Source organism: Protomyctophum parallelum (assembly GCF_964188405.1).
Source record: "Protomyctophum parallelum genome assembly, chromosome: 16".
In the NCBI taxonomy this organism is placed as follows: Eukaryota; Metazoa; Chordata; class Actinopteri; order Myctophiformes; family Myctophidae; genus Protomyctophum; species Protomyctophum parallelum.
Genome location: NC_139711.1, coordinates 17,678,800 through 17,697,616, shown reverse-complemented (window position 1 = coordinate 17,697,616; position 18,817 = coordinate 17,678,800). Strand labels below are relative to the sequence as shown.

Below are 18,817 nucleotides of genomic sequence, written 5' to 3'. Positions count from 1 at the left end.
TCTCATTATGTTGATGTACCCACGAGTGCAGCCAAATGTTTGGGCCTCTGCCTTCCTCAATAGCTACATGGTGAATACAATATGTATTTATAGTATGGCATAGTATAGTATAGTATAGTATAGTATAGTATAGTATAGTATAGTATAGTATAGTATATAAAATACACTCTCTAGCATGTCTTTCATTAGCTTGTTTTCAGTTATTAATATCAGAGACAGAGAGAGAGTTTCTGATGGCATAGTCAAATATGGATATTACAAAGCCATATCCCATCGGTAGATTCGGTACTATGGCCCTCTTTTATCAACATCAAAATATGGCATCTAAAAATATGTTTTCACTATAATGTATATAAAACTAATACATTATACATGTGAATTTGTTTTTGTAAAGGCATGTCATGAAATTGGTAAAATATTTTAAGTGTGTATTAAGTGTACAAGCAATAAAAATTGCTCAATTTAAAACAATGTTGCAAGTTAAGTTAGATGCTTAAGCCATTTAAACTGCATGAGCGCATACATGCGAGGATTTGCGCTGCCTGTGCTGGAATATTTTCATCTAATCTACAGCAGGCCCATGTCTTTCTGGAGTTACGGTACAGTATGTGCAATCTCCTCGTCTCGTCCTCGTTTAAGGATAAACACGTCGCTCAATGCCAAATGTGCCATGCCAGCGCAAGTGAGGACCGCATTGGAGATGGGTAAACCAGCCAGCCAGCCCACCACCACCAGTACCACATAGGCTACGTTAAGGTTTAGGCTGTGCATTCATATACCGTAATTTCCGGACTATAAGCCGCGGCTTTTTACCCATGATTTGAACCCTGCGGCTTATACAACGGTGCGGCTAATCTATGGATTTTTACAGCTAACGCAGAGCCATCTCAGGCTCTGAGCTAACGTAGCTGCGGCTTATAGTCCGGTGCGGCTTATAGTCCGGTGCGACTTGTATATGGGATTTTCCCTAAATTTGGCTGGTGCGGCTTATATTCAGGTGCGGCTTATAGTCTGGAAATTACGGTACTTATATATATATATATATATATATATATATATATATGACACACTTATATACATACGTTGTTTGCAGTTGTTCATGTTGCAAAAACGAGGGCGAGGCTTGATTTCATAGGGCGTGCCAGATTGATTTCAGCCGTCACATTTATCAACTAGGAACGAAATTAAGCAAGGATCAGCTGTTTGCGATCACTTACCGACGCTCAAATTTGAGGCAGATTTGACAATCCTTTGCTAAATGAGGGCCTTAATGTTTACCGTTTAGTGAAGTGCCCATTAGTTCTCTGTCTGTTGCTTCCACCGCACATGCTTATGGAGTGCAACATATTGTATCTTTGGTTCATGATTTGGAGTCTGAAATGGTCCAAATCACTATTCATCAGAGCTGCCTTGAGCCCTGGTAATCACCCTAATTTGCTTACCTTCACAATAAGCATTCATTCTGGCAGCGTTCTCGTTGAAATAATTTGCACCCTCACTGACCTAGCCAAAAGCATTTCTGTCGCAATTGCTTTGCCAACGGATTGCGTCAGCAATAGGGGCCTTTCCTTGTCTAGCGTCACCGTAGCAACGCACACTAAGGAGGCAAAATTGGATGGCAATAATAGACAGGATTGCATACTAAGAGATGGAATAGAATTGGCCCGAGTGACCCAGGTCTGGCCGAGTAAATGGCCAGACCAAGGCACTTGGGAAGAAACATGCCGTTTGAGCTGAAAATTGTAAGTAAATGTCCTGTCACTGAGGCGATAAATGTGTTTGTTGACTTTGGTGTTTGCCCGCTCCCTTTTCCTTTTTTCTCTCTTCTATTCTAGCCTGGATAAGATTCTAGCTGCCATGACAATTGCTGCAGAGAGGAACAACAAAGAGAGATTCGCTCCTATTGTGGAGGGTCTAGAGAACCACGATGCTCAGCAGCTACAGGTTAGCCCATGCGCGCGCGCAAGCACACACGCACTACAATGAAAACATACAACATGAAATAATATTATATTATAAAATATTCATAATAGATTCAACAGGACCCCTCAAAATGTAATTGAACCATTTATATTATTATTATTAAAGTAGATAATAATGTTAAATACTAATCACAACTAATAATTTCTGTCTGTGTAAAAAAAATACACACACACAGCAAGGAAAGATAATAGATAAACTAATTAAAAAAACACCACCTAAACACAGTAAATTATACCATAGGTCTCCGTGAAACCGCAACAGGAGACTGTGTGTGTGTGTGTGTGTGTGTGTGTGTGTGTGTGTGTGTGTGTGTGTGTGTGTGTGTGTGTGTGTGTGTGTGTGTGTGTGTGTGTGTGTGTGTGTGTGTGTGTGTGTGTGTGTGTGTGTGTGTGTGTGTGTGTGTGTGTGTGTGTGTGTGTGTGTGTGTGTGTGTGTGTGTGTGTGTGTGTGTGGTGGACAGAAGCAAGTTAGGTGTCACTCACACAAACAGCCTCTCGTCTGGAAGCCCTGTCGTGTGACGCAGAGGCCAGATTGAAATTGACAGTCGTGTCACTCCGGGGCCCATTGTATCTTGGCCCCCTGTCGCTTCCCAACACGCATATTCTCCCCCCCCCCCACCCTCTACTTCTCCTTCCTGCCCACTTGTCAACCTTCCAGCACCTTTTGCCGTGCGACGGCAGCCCAGTGGCAGGGCCATTGAAATGCACCGGGAGCTCCGTCAACCCTGCCTTAATCAACCGCACCTGCTTCACTGAGCAGCAGCATGGCCTCATCTCGCTCCGTTTCTCTGTGTGTGGACGCTCGGAACATAATAATATACCGTAGTGACCTGCTCATTTCCTATAAGGTTCTCTCTCTCTCTCTCTCTCTCTGTATCTGTCTCACTTTTCTGAACTTCTTACAAATGCCCCATCCCAACCCCCACTTAATTTTTTTCCTCATACATTTTTTCTACATTTTTGTCTCTACTCACCATGCTCTAGTCTCAAAGGACCTTGTGGAGAAAGGGCAGCAGCGAAGCAACACGGCTGTCTTTATTTTTGCCAGTATCCATCACCAGGAGACCACGAACAGAAAACAACTTGAACCATGTTTTTCTTCGGTGAAAACACTGTGGAATAATCGTTTCTAAAAAGTTAGGGTTTGCGGAGCCGACGAGTGTGTGTGTGTGTGTGTGTGTGTGTGTGTGTGTGTGTGTGTGTGTGTGTGTGTGTGTGTGTGTGTGTGTGTGTGTGTGTGTGTGTGTGTGTGTGTGTGTGTGTGTGTGTGTGTGTGTGTGTGTGTGTGTGTGTGTGTGTGTGTGTGTGTGTGTGTGTGTGTCCTCCTTTTTGTAACCTGCAATCGGATGCTGGGCCTGGGACTGCTAATGTGATTACAATTAGTTTTGTTGTGGTTCAGGCTTTGCTCCGCTGCCTAACTCCAGCATCCCAACTTTAAAACTATACCGGCAGTGCACCTTCTAATTATACTGTTGGGATATGTCCTATGGCTGCATTCCAGCTTTCAAAACTTTATATAGCTAACATCAATACACCCACACACACACACACACACACACAAACACACACGTTTGTATTTCTCTACTAGTGAGGATATAAACATTTTTTGGACGGCAATGAAAATACCTGGGACAAAAATAGCAGATCTACAAGCTCACAACGTGTCTGTGTCACGCTGTGATCATTGTGAGCTTGTAGATTGACTATTTTTTACACCGGCACAGGAAAACGAGTATAAATCGTCATACTGTAGCTCCACCCCCAACCCCTAAAATGAACCTCGCTTAATCCTAACCCCAGTCTGAATCGTCTCACTCCTAACAAAATGGTCCTCCTCACAATGTCTATTTCTCCAATTGTACTATATTTGTGAGGACACGTGGCCCTCACAAGTACAATAACGCACGCATGCACACACGCACAAAGTTGCACATCAAAACAAGCTCCCCTTTAGCCTGTGACGTCTTGTCAGGTGTGTCTTGGGTGTTTGATGTGAGTGTCAATCTGCATGCAAAGAGAAGAGAGGGAATCTTTCAACAGCTGTATGGCGCTCGCTCACCACTCAGGTGCAGTCCTGTGAAGGCTTCTTTCACGTCTCAGACCTCTGGTGGGTAAAAATGTCAGGCATCAGTGCTCAGATCTTACTTGAAGGCCTCCATGCCTTGCTGGAACCTGAAGTCTGCTGTGTTTCTGGAGGTGCCTGCCTGCCACCACTTGCATTATACACTCAACACCAGCACCTACTTGACTGACGCAGAGGAAACATATGTTGTTTACAGTTGTTGATGTTGTTAATAGTGAGGAATATCGGAAGCTGCTGTCAAGCTGCGAGGTGGCTGCTGGTGCTCTTCTTTTGGGTTTGTTTTTCTCAATTAGCATATTGTATTTTTCAGTGCTGTGAAACACCTTCAACTAGACTGTATGAAAGTGATTTACAAAGTAAACACAAATAAACTATTATTGGTATTATGCATAGCCAGCATGCATCTGTAAAACTCAAGTTTATTTTACATGTTTTGCATAACAATCGTCCCTGTCCTATTGGTGTAGAATAGGGATTTGACATGTATACAAAGTACAAACACAGACCGATGCTGTATACTCCATATGGCTTTTATCCTGCCTTCACAAGGCACAGTCCCATCAAAGGGATGTGTGGTAGCGTTATAATTAACTGAATGCATGGTGGAACATATTGAACATATTATTATTATTTTTTTAAACGAGGAAGATGGAACACCTTGCCCTATGTGTATTTAAAAGGAAGGCAGTGAGTTAGGGGGGGAATGAGGGATACGGCACACTACTAGATCAAGAATCACAGACTTAAAACAACAATGCAAAACGGCGATACCACAGAGTGTGAAAAATGTTGCATGACAGCAATGCTGTGGCTTTTCAATAAAGCATACAGATCCACCAAAGATGCAATGGGTCAACGTTTCAAAGACAACATTTCAAATGCCGATCATGAGAATCCTTCAGCCTGTTATCGATTGTCTGTCTGAGGAACGCTCCATCTCACCTCGGCTCCCCGGTTCCCCTGAGCCGCCTTACAGGCTGTTAAAACCCATCAGTGATCCCCCCTCCCACCCCGCCCTGCCCTTATCCTCTGCCCCACCGCACCTCTTCCCTTCACCAATAAATCAATTAATGATGCACATCTGGTCAATAGGCTCACCGCACCTCCAATCTCTAGTTCACCTTCTATACTTCTATGATAAGGGCAGAAAATGCTCTCTGCTACCCAATAGCCAAGTGGTTAGGGTGATTACCACATGGATGCAAAATGACATGATCAGCCCATAAGAAATAGTCCTCTCCTCTGAATTATTGTTTGCTTATTGCATACTACTGTGCCAGTGTTCATTTTTGTCGACTAACATTATGATCAGTAATGTTTTTCGACTACCTTTTTTCATAGACGCAAACTAATGAAATTGACAATTTTGCCGACAAATATAAACTAGACTAAAATATTTGGGAAGGGACTAGCAGAAAAGAGATCTAGTAAAACTAAGACAAGTAATTTTATGTTTGGTAGCGCGTGGGTGTCGTGGCTCGCAATTAGCAGATCTACCAGCTCACAAGCTGCGGTGCATTGTGAGCTTGTAGATATGTTATTTTTGGCAAGTACTGTATGAATCGGGCATTACGATGCCGTCAGGCACCGCCAAAATACATTTTAGTTTAATAAATCCACTGTAGATTCTGACTAAAATCTTCTGATATTTAGTCAGCTAAAAGTAGTCTAAAACGAAAACATTTCAGATGTGACTAAATCTAAATTTGCTGTCAAAAGTAACACTATACGTACTGTACATTCAGTGTCCGTTTCAATTCAATTTCAGCTGCAGGCAAAAACACATTATAGAACACAGAGGCAACGTGACTTGGAACAAAATTCAATGATGATCTGACATCCAATGCTCTAACATGACATCGGCGTGCGTGTCTCTGTGTGTGTCTACCTGTTTATCTGTCCCACAGGCGGCTTGCATGCAGCTGATTAATGCCCTGGTTACCTCCCCTGATGACCTGGACTTCAGAATACATCTGCGCAACGAGTTCCTGAGATGTGGTCTCAAGAAGATCCTACCTGTGAGTAACTGTTGAAATTAATACCCTACTGAACATGCATGTACACTGTGTTCTAATTCTAAAGCAGGGCTTCTCCACCTTTTTCAGGCTAGTGACCCGCCAAAATATTAATATTCGACCTGAGGACACCCCCACCCCCCCCCCACACACACACACACACACACACTGATAATCATTTGGAATTTTAAGAGTTGAGGCAAGACATTTTGTTTGATCCGGCTCCACAGATACATTTTGTGAAAATAGCAGATGGGTGTTGCTGAGAGTGACATTCTCAAAAAAGGGAACTATAGCGTATATAATATTATAATTATTTCAAGGTCAGACATAAACTTCAAAAGTTAAAAGCGACTTTAATAAAAGTTATTAAACTATAATGCTGATGATTGTGAAGTCTTCGAAATTAATCATGGGTATTAAGTATACCGTTAGGCACACAAGACCACATTCAGCATGTGGGTGACATCCCCTTTCCACTGCCATCGGTACCATGTGATCTTAATCTCAGATAATGAACTCACATGGTGTGGCATATTATTATGACTCATCGCTCTGTTGGCTGTCTACTATTGAACATCTACATATACACACGCACAGTATGTATCCATTTGAAAGAGTGAGCTATTAGGCTAATCTGTCCGTCCCGTGTCCGCATGTCACCTACATTATTCTAGCTGTGTTCTAGTTGGCATCAGCGCCAGGCGTCACATCACTGAACACAGCTCAGCCTGGCATCATTATCAATCAGCCCACACCGCTTCACACGAGACGATGGCAAACAAGCACCCACTCATCATTCAAGACCTCATTTGCGGCATGGAGGGTGAACGTGTCACGGTGCCAGTTGTTAATAAGTCATCCCGGCTGCTCCCATTGATTATTACTTTCATTACTTTAATTATCTCCATTTCTGCCCCCCGATATGAAAGAGTCCCGTTTGTACCGTCATTTATAACTGTCACGTTCCAGGATTTTTAATGCGGGCATTTAAGCCGACGGCCGCGTCATCTAATTATGAATTATACTCGGGAGACTGCGGAGCTGATTGGCGATGATGGAGAAAAGTGAACTCCGGTGAAAGACAAAAAGGGAATGTGTGTTTATTCCTGTAGTCCTTGACAGAGTTTTCTTGGACCTTCATCTTGCCCACCCCTCGTTCTTTGTGGCATTGTGTGCCATTTCCCTTTCAGAAACCGGCATTGCTTAAGACAGATGGCGGGCCCAAAGAACACTGTGCGGTGTGATTGATAGCTGCAGAAATTGGGTTACATTTGGCCCTGTCTCCGTCTGTAAACTCCACTGGCGGTGATTCATAGAGAAGTGGTAAAGAGCACCCCCCCATCCTCCCAACACCCCCCACAACCCCCTGTGGCAAGAACAGGTGTGCAGCAACTGGTACATTCAGGGATACCTAGTTAAGAGGGTTCAGGGCATCTTGGTTTTTCCCAGTTCCCCTCTACAGCTGTGGCAGAGAAACCAATAGCCTGGTATTCTTGTGCTAGAATCTAACTAGTTCACTGCAATGTACAGAAAGCCATCTGTGTTCAAACACTTCAGAAGTCTACTTCTGACTTTTAGCGAATGGCCTGGTGTACATCAGTGTGCAATTTAGTAGATCTCAGCGTACATTTTAAAATGTTGAATACTTTGACGCACTGCCATTATTGTTGAAATGGTGTGGGGAAAAACACTGAGTTTAAAGTGGCTAGGTATTGGTAATTTTTCAAGTCACTATATGCCATTTATTTTATAAAATAAAACGCCATATATTTTATAAAATAAAATGACTGACATTTATTTTATTTCATAAAATAAATGTATTACTCTGAGTCTAAGCCATTCAAATTTGGGAATCAAAGTGCTGCATTCCAAATAAAGAAATGTTTACACTTTTAAAGCTACAAAAATACAGTGAGTTACAATGTTAACCCCTTGATGGCCATGTCTAATACCAATAAAATGTAGCTAGCCAGTTATTTGAATGCCAATAGAAAGATGTGTGATATGACCACACTGTCACGAAATGTCTCCTTTTAAAGCTCCAAGTCTCTACTTTACACAGAAAAAATAATTATGTAGCATGTACCGTTTTTTTTTTTATAAGCAATTGAATGCACCATGCTTTGACCCTGCAGAGATATACAGTATTGGAGGCATACTTGTAAATTGCCCAAAATGTAAACAAATACAACATTCTCAAAAATAACAAACCAGTAAGACACCTGAGGGCAAGAAGCCACCTCGCCCTTTAAGACGAGGTCACACATCCGCCTGGGTGACAGGAAATGTATGTTTTCATAATAAATGCGGAATAAAATAGAACAGCGCACATCCTCCGGTCTTGGTGCTGAGCCAAACTGTTAAACTAACAGATGAAGAAATGCTCCAAGTATTTATTCACAATCACAGCAGGCAGGACATACTATGTATTGTGTATGCAAGTGAGTTGCGTGCCCTTTCTTTTCTTCATAATAATTGCGACGTGCGGTCACAAATAAATAACAACGACGTGCAGTAACACTAGTAGTGTGGTATACAAGCTTGTGCTGTCCACAAGCTACTGTATATTTAAAATTCTAATATAGGTCACACTGTAGCCCAAGCTAAATTGTACAGTATATTAGCCATGCTATACATGTATCCATTCCCATGGACCTGTCCATCTGCCATGTGATTCTAGGAGCTAAAGGAGACAGAGGAGCTGGACATCCAGCTCAAGGTGTTCAACGAGAACAAGGAGGAGGACTCTATAGAGCTGTCCCATCGCCTGGACGACATCCGTGCAGAGATGGAATATCCTTTTGTTTGGCCCTCTGTAGCAGTGGTTCACAAACGTTTTAGCTCCAGACCCAAAAGATATATTAGACGTGTGTGTGTGTGTGTGTGTGTGTGTGTGTGTGTGTGTGTGTGTGTATGTATGTATGTATATATATATATATATATATATTTTTTTTTCTCACTTGAAAAGTGAAGGAGAAAAAAATAATAAAATAAAAGCTGAACATAGCTATGGTCTGGATACCACCAGGCTAGGATCCCGACCCACTGTTTGGGAAACAGACCTCTGTACCCATATACAGATGAACGGGCCAGGAGCCTGCAGAGCGTGCAGTTACCACTGGGAGATGAGAGTGTGTTTTGTGGGCCTGACCAAGCTTTGCAGGATCAAGCCCTTCGGCAGGGTTCATTAGAGGAGGATTTGACGATCGAAGGCGCAATCTTTATGCCTACAGTCTCTCTCTCTCTCTCTCTCTCTCTTTCTCTCTCTCTCTCTATCTCTCTCCTGGCCAGGTAAAACTAGGCAAATATCAATGCCTGGTTCCGAAGGCTGGCTCCAACCTCTCCTTTCTTCCTACACTGTCTTATTTCACTGCCGCAGGGTCATGCTGGTCGTTGTTGTATAATAATGTGCACGAGGCAGACCGAACAGACAAAGAGGTCAAGGAGGAATGAGTGCTAAGGAAACATGTACTAGTTAGCAGGAATTACAGAGCTATAGACATTTAAATGCCAGACAGGGCAGAAGGAAAGTAAGGCAATTAATTGGACCCTGGCTATGATGATAGGGAGTGATTATATGCTGTCCTGAGTCGACCGATGGAGGGAGGGCCATCAACAGCTAGTGAAAATTGCGCCTGTAGATCGTCTATTTTCACTATTCCTTTAACATTTGTTTTCTAATTTATGGAATTTCTTAGATTTCTTTTGTATTTTCTATGACATTTCATTTTCATTAGAAAAATCATTGAATTGTTTTTTAAGTTTGGGAAACGGTGAACTAGCCTGTTTATGATGTGATCAACAGCCAGGAGTCAGTGAATGGTACTGTAGCATGGTGTTGTCGTAGTAGTGGTAATTGCACTATGTATTGTCAGAGTGGTAATACGGCTGTTTTTACGGTGCTTTTTTATTTTTTGCTTTATTTGACAGTGACAGTGAGTAGGAAGACGTGGCCTTGAATAGTATACTCTCTACCAAGTGAGCTACCGGATTTTCATACCGGAAACCATGTTTTATTGCATTCCTCCATTTATTCCTTACCTTTTTAGTGTGCTTTATCCTTGAGTAGTCCACCGAGGTCCGCTTGACTTCAAACTCGCGGAGTAGTAGTAGTTAATAAAGTGAGAAGTCATTGAGTCCAGAGTTGGAGACTTGTTGAAGCATCCCATCCAGGCAAGGCCCTTTTAATAATTCACAAATCTTCTCTAAGGGCATGTGTGAAAGGCTGACATTGTGGGCAGACATACTAGACGCCTGACATTGTTATACAGATGTTCATTCCGGCAACCTTTGTCTCCCAAATCCCACCGTACCAGGAAAAAAAAGTCAGCCACCGAGTGAGTGACAGTTTCTGTTGACACGTGGGAAGGTGAGGAGGGGGCGATGGAGAGAGAAGGGGGGAGGGGTGGGTTGCCCCTGGATTAATGATGTGCTTGAGCAGGTTCACAAATGAGACGGGCACCAATGTTTGTTTCCAAGGACAATGTGGTATTGATCAGTGAGCTCTGAGCATGAAGTGAATGCCTTAGGTCCCGCCTGCTTGCCTAGTACACACACACACACACCCACACACACACACACACACACACACGTGTGGCATCACACACGTCAGTACTACAGTACTTCCTGCATCGTATAGGACTATGAGTCTTGTTTCCCCTCGGCAGCCTCATGAATATTAAAAACGGAATGAGTCGGTGGGTTCTCCTGTGTGTCCGGCGCGGTCCGGGTGCGAGGAGGTGACTCCAGGCCACTAATGAATATTAATGGTTTGCGGAACGGGTGATTGATTGACCTCTACAGAACTGAGTGGTCTACATCTCACCTGACTGCTAGGCTGCTGCTCATGTTAATTCATGAGGAAAGGAATGTTGAAATGGAAAAATAATACAGACACAAAAACGGATATAGACGAGGGGGGGAAATTGAGACTGTGAGTTGGATTGGCATTGTTCTAAGTCTGTCTGCATGCGTACTGATAGATGGCGGCTCGTTGAATACTTTAATGTGTCTTACAGTCTTACTGATGTACTCAAAATTGCTGTTGGGCACAAATCTTGCTTCTCCATTTTTCTAAACATTATTCGTAAATTAATGCACTTTTTTATTCTTTGGCGTATGATGGTGTCGTGCAAAAGTAGTGAAAATGTTGTAGATCAATTTTTGAGAAACAAACGATTCATATTTTTGGTGAAAAATCAAATCAAGACTTCACAGAACACGCTGCAGGGCTTTTGAAGCAGGTGGAAGGATGGGAGTTGAGGCACATGTGTCTGGGTTGTGTGTGTTCTTCGTGACACAATTCATTCATGTTAAAATAGCATGTCTGTAATGCATTATATACATGGTATGCATAGCAAGTGTTACCAATATTAATTATTAATACTAGTATAAGAGCTTGTAGCTAAATAACTCAATTGGTTATGGACATACAAGCTTTCCACCCGACATCGACGATGCACCGCCGTGGCTTTGACCAGGCTATAATTGCATCTCTCCGGATTGGTAACTCTCCCAAGACTTCATCCTCACCCGTGCTAATACAGACTGTGGGAAATGACACATTAGAGGACTGTGTATTCCCATCCCACAGTCTCTAAAAATTTGACATGGGATAATAGTTTAATTACAGACAGTTGTTGGAGTTAATAGGAAAGTGTCAAACAGTGTTTAAAAGGATTGATCCGCTCGGCTGCTCTCAGTTGAGGATTGTTTTGTGCGTATATAATGGTATGGATGGCATGGAGTATGGTCGTATGGTCGAGTGCTGTTTTTTTCCCCCTTCAGCCACAAAGAAATCCACCGTTATTGGGATTCTGTTGGAAGGTCATCAGCTACGCGCGAAAAACCCATGACTGGTATTGGAGGGGAAAATGGTGCAAAGAAAAGCCACTCATTGATCCGTTCCAGGGAAACCCTCCGCCCTACTCAGTCTCTACACTTCTCTCTGTCGATATTACTGTGTAATTTGAGATTAACATGATACTGATGGCAAAAAGAAATAAGAAAATTAAAGTCCCACGCAGGATACACATACAGGATGTACTGTATACAAGCAGGGCTGGAGAGTGATGCTGTTGATAGAGAGCACACAGTTGCATGGCACCAATGCTTATTTCATTTGGCAACTATATATTCTGACACAATCCTAAGTAGGTTTCCTTAAAAAAAAAGGAGGTCAGCAGATCTTTATTTATAGCTCTCAAACCAGCCACAGCCATGAAGGAGCACAGAGCCGCTGACTGTCACTTATTAACAAAGACTTTGGGCTTGTCTTTCTGTAAAGTCCCTTGTAATTATTGGTAGTTGCTTGTTTTTGGGCTTGTTTCCTCTTGTTGTTTAAACCAGTGGCTCTCAAACGTTTTAATTTCAAGGATCACCAAATTTGTATCTTGTACATTCACTGCCTAAGAAGTACATTTACGTTGACCCTAATATGACGTCCAGAATAGGGTCATGTACGGTTCAGGTTGTTAACAGATCTACAGTAGGTTGTCTCTGATAACAAAATATTCGACACTTTCAGATTTTGTTTCCCTTAACGCTGTCCCCTTTACTGACATGGGAGAGGTCTACCATCTCCTGTCCAACATGGTGAGAGATACCGGATCAGAACCCTACTTCCTCTCCATCCTCCAACATCTCTTGCTCATTAGGAACGACTATTACATCAGGTGAGCTTCCTCTTTCTTCACACACCATTGGTTTTCTATCAGAGTTTGACTGATCGCTGCTCCTAGGCCATGCCCAAGGATACAAATCCACGGATTAGTTTCACTGAAACGCATTCTGACATTCTGCTCAGCATAGCCCAATTCAAAGATGTGAACATTTTCTTTTTTTTAATGGATTTATTTATTTATTTGTGATGTTGTTATTTTCACCTACATGAAGCAACCACAATGCAATATATATATTTTTTTTTTCTCTCTCTCGGGGTATGTCATCTGCAAGGATACTCTCAGTTGAACCACCCTTGAAAGGGCCAGATAACAACGCATGGCATTGACCTTGTGGGTTAAAGTATGCAATGACTCTTTTTCTATCAGCCATCTCAAAGACTCACAATCCTCCGTACATACGTGAACATACTTCCACTGCCGCCTGAGCGCTTATCATGTAGCTCTGGAGAGGCCAGGGGGCATGTTGTAAGTATTACAAATTCACATGACCTCCTCTCTCTTCTGTCTGCAACCTCCAGAAGCAGAGATTCAGGTAAAAAAAAAAAAATATGTGAATAGGTACGTTGTTCTGCAGTAAGGTACGATTAAATAATTATTAAAGCATTTGCCCCATAGCTCTACCCTGCCTCGGAAGTGTAAATATGTCAATCATTGAGTAGAAGGGCCGCCACGCCTCTGAAGGGAATGACAATGATAAATTCACTGCTGTGTCAGAGCTTTTTGCAGAAATAAAATATTTAGGGGGGGAAAAAAGCAAGATGGGGAGGATGAGAGGAGAGGAGGAAGATGAATTTACCATAGACAAGTTTCTGCTCCCTCTGAGTTATGAATAATGTATTCCTCATCTAGTCGGAGATTGTGAGAAATAGAATTCACATTAACCAGCTAGTACAGCCAAGTCCACCTCAGCATAACTGCCCCCCCCCCCCCACTAGGAGGCTAGCCATTACAGGGATTCACTACAAATGCTCATAAAAAATGATGCTCTTTTTAAAGATATGCTTTTAAAAATGCATCTCCTCAGCCTCTGTCACAAATGCAGGCACTGCACGCACACCTATACTTGTAGCCTTTAGACAGAGCCTGCATTCCCCATAAATCATAGCCAGTTGAATTAGGGTAGTACACATGCCCTTCAAATTCATATACAGTTTTCTGGAAATTGTGGTTGAGAAATGACTCGGCTAACATCTGTTCGATTAAAGAAGGGCCCTTAAAATCACTTTGCACTTAGATGCCCGTGTCCCCAGGCCATCATGGAGGTGTCATATTACTGGGGTTGCAGCATCACACACTGTCACCACCAATCACTGGACGGTGAGAGACTTGTCCATACAGTAGGTGTACTCGGTCAGTGGTTCTCAACCTGTAGGTCGGGACACCCAGGGGGGGTCCCCAAATGTTGTTTGTTTAGTTTGTTGTTGTTTTCTTTCTTTTTTTGGGGGGGGGGGGGTCCCCCAGATGACAGTGTCAATTTAAGGACTTTTTAGACTTTGTTAATACCCCAAAAAAGAAAGAAAACTATTAAAACCATCATCGTTTCTAATTTACAATATTTATCTGTCGAACCAAGTCAAATAAAATTGAATGCCTCAACTCCTATACAATCCAAGTCCTTGTCAGGGTCGGGGGGTCCCCAGTTCAAATATGATTATTTTGGTGGGTCACAGCCTGAAACCTGAGAACCATGCAAGGTGTACATAAAGAGATGTACCTCTGCCAATATCCTCATGATTGCATGGATTCAAAGGCACGGGCACTGAAATATAATCATGCGGCTCGCACCTTGGTTCCACTCCTTGATTAAACATGTGAGTTCTAAAAAAAAAAAAACAATATTAGTTGCCAGCCACGTCTCTCCTCCCCCCGGGGCTTGTTTTATTTTTTGATAATTAATCTGTCAGTGTGAGAGCCTGGCGAATGGGAGCACATCAAAAACGCACCCAATAAATATAGAGCAGATCTCCTCTTTTGGAGCGTGGCGGTATGGGATTACACTGGTTATGTGGAGCAGGGCTGGATCAAGTGGCAGGGAGCTGCGCTGAACCACAAGCCACGCTTGGAAGGAATGGAGGTGCCAAAATGAAAGAGGAGGTGGAGGAGGGAAATGATGCAGGGGGACATATGCTGGCTTCTGGAGCCTAGCCCTGCCCACTGTGGAGGGCTCTGACAGTTCTGGGTCACTCCCTCCTTCCCTGGTTAGATCTGGATGTTGGGGGGGGGGGGGGGGGGGGGGGGGCAAGGAAAATAGGACGGCTTATTGAGATAATAACATGGTGTACATTGGTGACAGTTGTAAGCCGAGTGCCACAGTGCTTAAGCCACGCAGGGCAACTCCTGTGATCTCGCCGTTGGTTGTACCAGCTTTCTCTCCAGTGATGACGAGTAGGCGAATCCAGCAGCTAAAAGAAGACATTTGGCATTTCACGCTTTCCAAACATCGCACCTCAAGGGTGATTTGTTTTGACTTGCTTTGACTCACGATGTTTTCACGTCTGTTGCTCTGCCCACCTGTGTACACATAGGTGGGCGTGTACGCACGCGCACGCGCACACTCACACACACACACACACACACACACACGCACACATACACACACACACACACACACACACACACACACACACACACACACACACACACACACACACACACACACACACACACACACACACACACACACACACACACACACACACACACACACTCTCTCTCACACACATGTGGGGCATATATCCCTTTGATATTACAAAATAGGTCGAAAGTCTAGGAATGATAATATCCCCTTCTCTTTTGATGGACATATCACAGCATTCATTTTCACCATTATGCTGCAATATATAAAAGGACTTTTTTCCCCCACAGTACCACGATTACCCCATTGTCATGACAGACGTTCACAATGCTGTCTGCTCCAGGCAATTATTCTATTTTAGCTACATCAATGCTCATACGCCCTCTTGCTCCCATCCCGGGCCAATAGAAGAGCAGGCTTTGATTGAGTTATCTGCCACATAACTGCTCTGTGAGGCTTCTGAGTATCTGCCATGGAATATGAACAGTGTTGCCATGTCTGCTTCTTATAAGTGACTTTGGAGCTTGTTTTTCTGCTATGTCACTTTGGTGTGTTTTTCTAAAATGTAGTTGCTTATTGGGCTTGCTTCTTAAATGCTGGTTCTGCGTGCGTGCATGCGCGCATGCTCATTTTCCCTAGTTGCTTATTTTTTGTGTTTTTTTTTCCATAGACCTGGTTGCTTGTTTCTCTCGCAAAATCTGGAAACGGTGAATATGAATCATACAATGTGAGATGCCATGGCCAAAAGGAAATTAGACCACAGTATATTTTTGCCATGTAAAGATTGCCAGAACTCTCCGTTTTTAGGCCTATGTGAGTTGTTCCCAGTTGTTGTTTTTCTATGCCAAGGACCCTCAAATAGCCATTCAGCCGTTCACAACACATGGAAGCTTGTAGATCTGCTATCCGCTATTCTTTTACGTCTTCGTGTGTCTGCTTTTGCTCGTGTTTGTGTGTATACATATTTAATTTGTATGTATTTACGAATCTTACGATATGAATACATACTCTGTCCTCCCACGGTGCTGTGAATACATATGTGAGAGTGTTTATGGAGGCACTAAAACACAAGTGGTATTTGGAGAACTAAGATACGAGACACAGAGGAGAATGCCATTATGGAATCATTTCTTATGACAGAGAAGAAAGCATGCACAGAATGTACTGTATTTCTTAGAACAAGTTAGTGAAAAATAAAAAGCTTCCCCAAAGAAGTGATGAATTAACAAAGTATCCTGGGGCCTCAAATTTAGCTTTTCCCTTGCTGAATATATACCACCACCCCCCCCTCCCCTCCTTTACTCTTGCTCACAGAAAGAGTAACATTTCTGGCAGGAAATTGCATATCTGCATTCTCCAGTAGTCCAAGGTCAAGCTCAGAACATAATTATTTGCCACTTTGGAACTCAGCTTAAGTTGACATTGTATTAGCTAAATGTCACATGCAATTAAAGTTGATAATGTAACAGGGAAAAGGTCACATCCCAACCTATGAGGCAGAACAGCAGTCCCAGGTTGATTCAGACACCCTGCACAACAAGACCAAGCTCTCCATCCCATTCCTAACTGCCCGACATGTGTTTTTTTTCTCCTGGCCATTGTGCTCTCATTTACACGCGTTACACTAATTACATTTATATTTCAGCGTTTATAGCCACCCTAATTGGCTAAGATGATTGCAAATTAGTGACGAGGGCAAGCGTAACCTGGGTTCCTGTCTGTCACCTTGAAATGGACAGTCACAGAGACTTAAGTTCCATGCTGCTAATCTGCCAATTTCATGTTTCGGGTAAAGCGGGCGAGAGTGATCAAATTTAATTGTCTCTTTTTTTCCCTCAACTGCAACCTTTCAGATGTAGCATTTGTTGACCTCCAGGTTGGATAAGGAACTAATTTGTGGTTAATTAGACTGGTAGAGTCTGTGTCAGTTGTATCTCAGACTCAGCGTGACATGTTTAATTGTTCTGCTTGATGTTTTCCTGACCCTCAGGCCTCAATACTTCAAGGTGCTTGAAGAATGCGTGTCTCAGGTGGTTCTGCATCGCAGTGGGATGGATCCCGACTTTGGCTACAGTAAAAGGCTGGATGTGGACTTCACCCACTTGATCGGTACCTTTTCAATCATTTGGAATGAGAAAAATAAATTGTCTTCACTCAGTTGACAATGCAATTAGTTTCTCTATTACTGCCTTGTTTTGTTTTGCTCTATGTTTTACATGATTGCGAGTGAATGATGTCAAATATTTGCCCATAATTTGCAGTGATTATATAAAATAGCACTTAGTTGTGATTGTAATGGTTCTGTAATGATTCCAAATCCAGACATGCTTCTTCTGTTTAACAGCAACATCAGTGACAGCGGGAAGCATGTCACTGATGTTGCTGAAAATGTTTGGATATCCTGCAGTCGCTCTCATTATCATCCTATTCCCTGCTGAGTTCGCTCCGACAAACACCTGCAGTGGCTTGACGTATAAGATACTGTGGTCTAATTATTCATAAATAATGCATTACACAAAAAACGAGGCTCCATTAGAACAGTACACTGTAAGAAAGTGACTTATTAAGTAAGAGGACATATTGTATGTCAGTGTTTTTCCAGGAATCAGAGACACCTACATTATTTGCCTCACATTATTAATTCGGTCTTCTGTCTGTCATTGGTTCAAACGGAGGAATCATGTAAATAACACCAATGTCCCTTCTTCTTTTGTGTTACTTAACAGTTCTGCAACTCAACAATCCAATGCTCATTAAAAGTGTCCAAGTCTTAACTACTGCACTTTAATGAGTCACACAAGCAATTAGAAAAAAGGAAAATGAATTAAAAAAGAGTTAAATTACGCTAAAGACGTCCTGCTTTTTTATATACACATCATGGTTTATGTGACTCTCTAGGGATGGAGATCAACTGTCTACATTTTACCAGGCGAGATGTTTGAGTTGCTGTGTGACTTTTCCTGTCTTGTAGATCAGTGTGTGGATAAAGCCAAAGTGGAGGAAAGTGAACAGAAGGCAGCAGACTTCTCCAAAAAGGTGAGACATTAATCAACCCCCACCGACCCCGTCCTCACCCAACCCAGTCCCATCGGTTGGCCAACTCCCATCAGGAAAGTTTTTTCCTTCTCTAGAGCTTCCAGACAGGCTATTGATTTCCATGCCCTGGTCAATAGTTGGCTGTGGCGCTACATGATCCGTATCGGCGTTACAACGGATCGATCCCAGTGTTCCAATGTATACTTGTTTGTGCACAGTGCCGCTTGAGTTAAGTTATGTACAGGTACAGACAGGCACTTTAGATTCAAGTCCACACTGTGTGCATCAGCTTATACAATAAGCTTTATTCTTTTCTAATTGTGTTTGTTTAAGAGACTTACTTTAGAATTAGGAGGTTTTTACCTTAATTGAACCAATCTAATTCAGAGAGCTTTATCAGGGGTCATCAATATTTCCGTACACGGACAAATGTATCTGTG

General features: G+C 42.6%; 1 protein-coding gene across 4 annotated transcripts in view; it reads left to right on the top strand.

Moving 5' to 3' along the window:
• The window catches only part of diaph2 (diaphanous-related formin 2), a 589,988-nt gene that overhangs the window by 199,849 nt on the left and 371,322 nt on the right, over nt 1–18,817 (top strand). For all 4 annotated transcript variants that reach the window (XM_083785413.1, XM_083785414.1, XM_083785415.1 and 1 more), the window contains 6 exons: nt 1,836–1,944; nt 5,973–6,083; nt 8,764–8,876; nt 12,641–12,757; nt 17,332–17,450; nt 18,313–18,377. In XM_083785413.1, the coding sequence (XP_083641539.1) occupies nt 1,836–1,944; nt 5,973–6,083; nt 8,764–8,876; nt 12,641–12,757; nt 17,332–17,450; nt 18,313–18,377 (634 nt within the window). The remainder of the gene's footprint in view (nt 1–1,835; nt 1,945–5,972; nt 6,084–8,763; nt 8,877–12,640; nt 12,758–17,331; nt 17,451–18,312; nt 18,378–18,817) is intronic.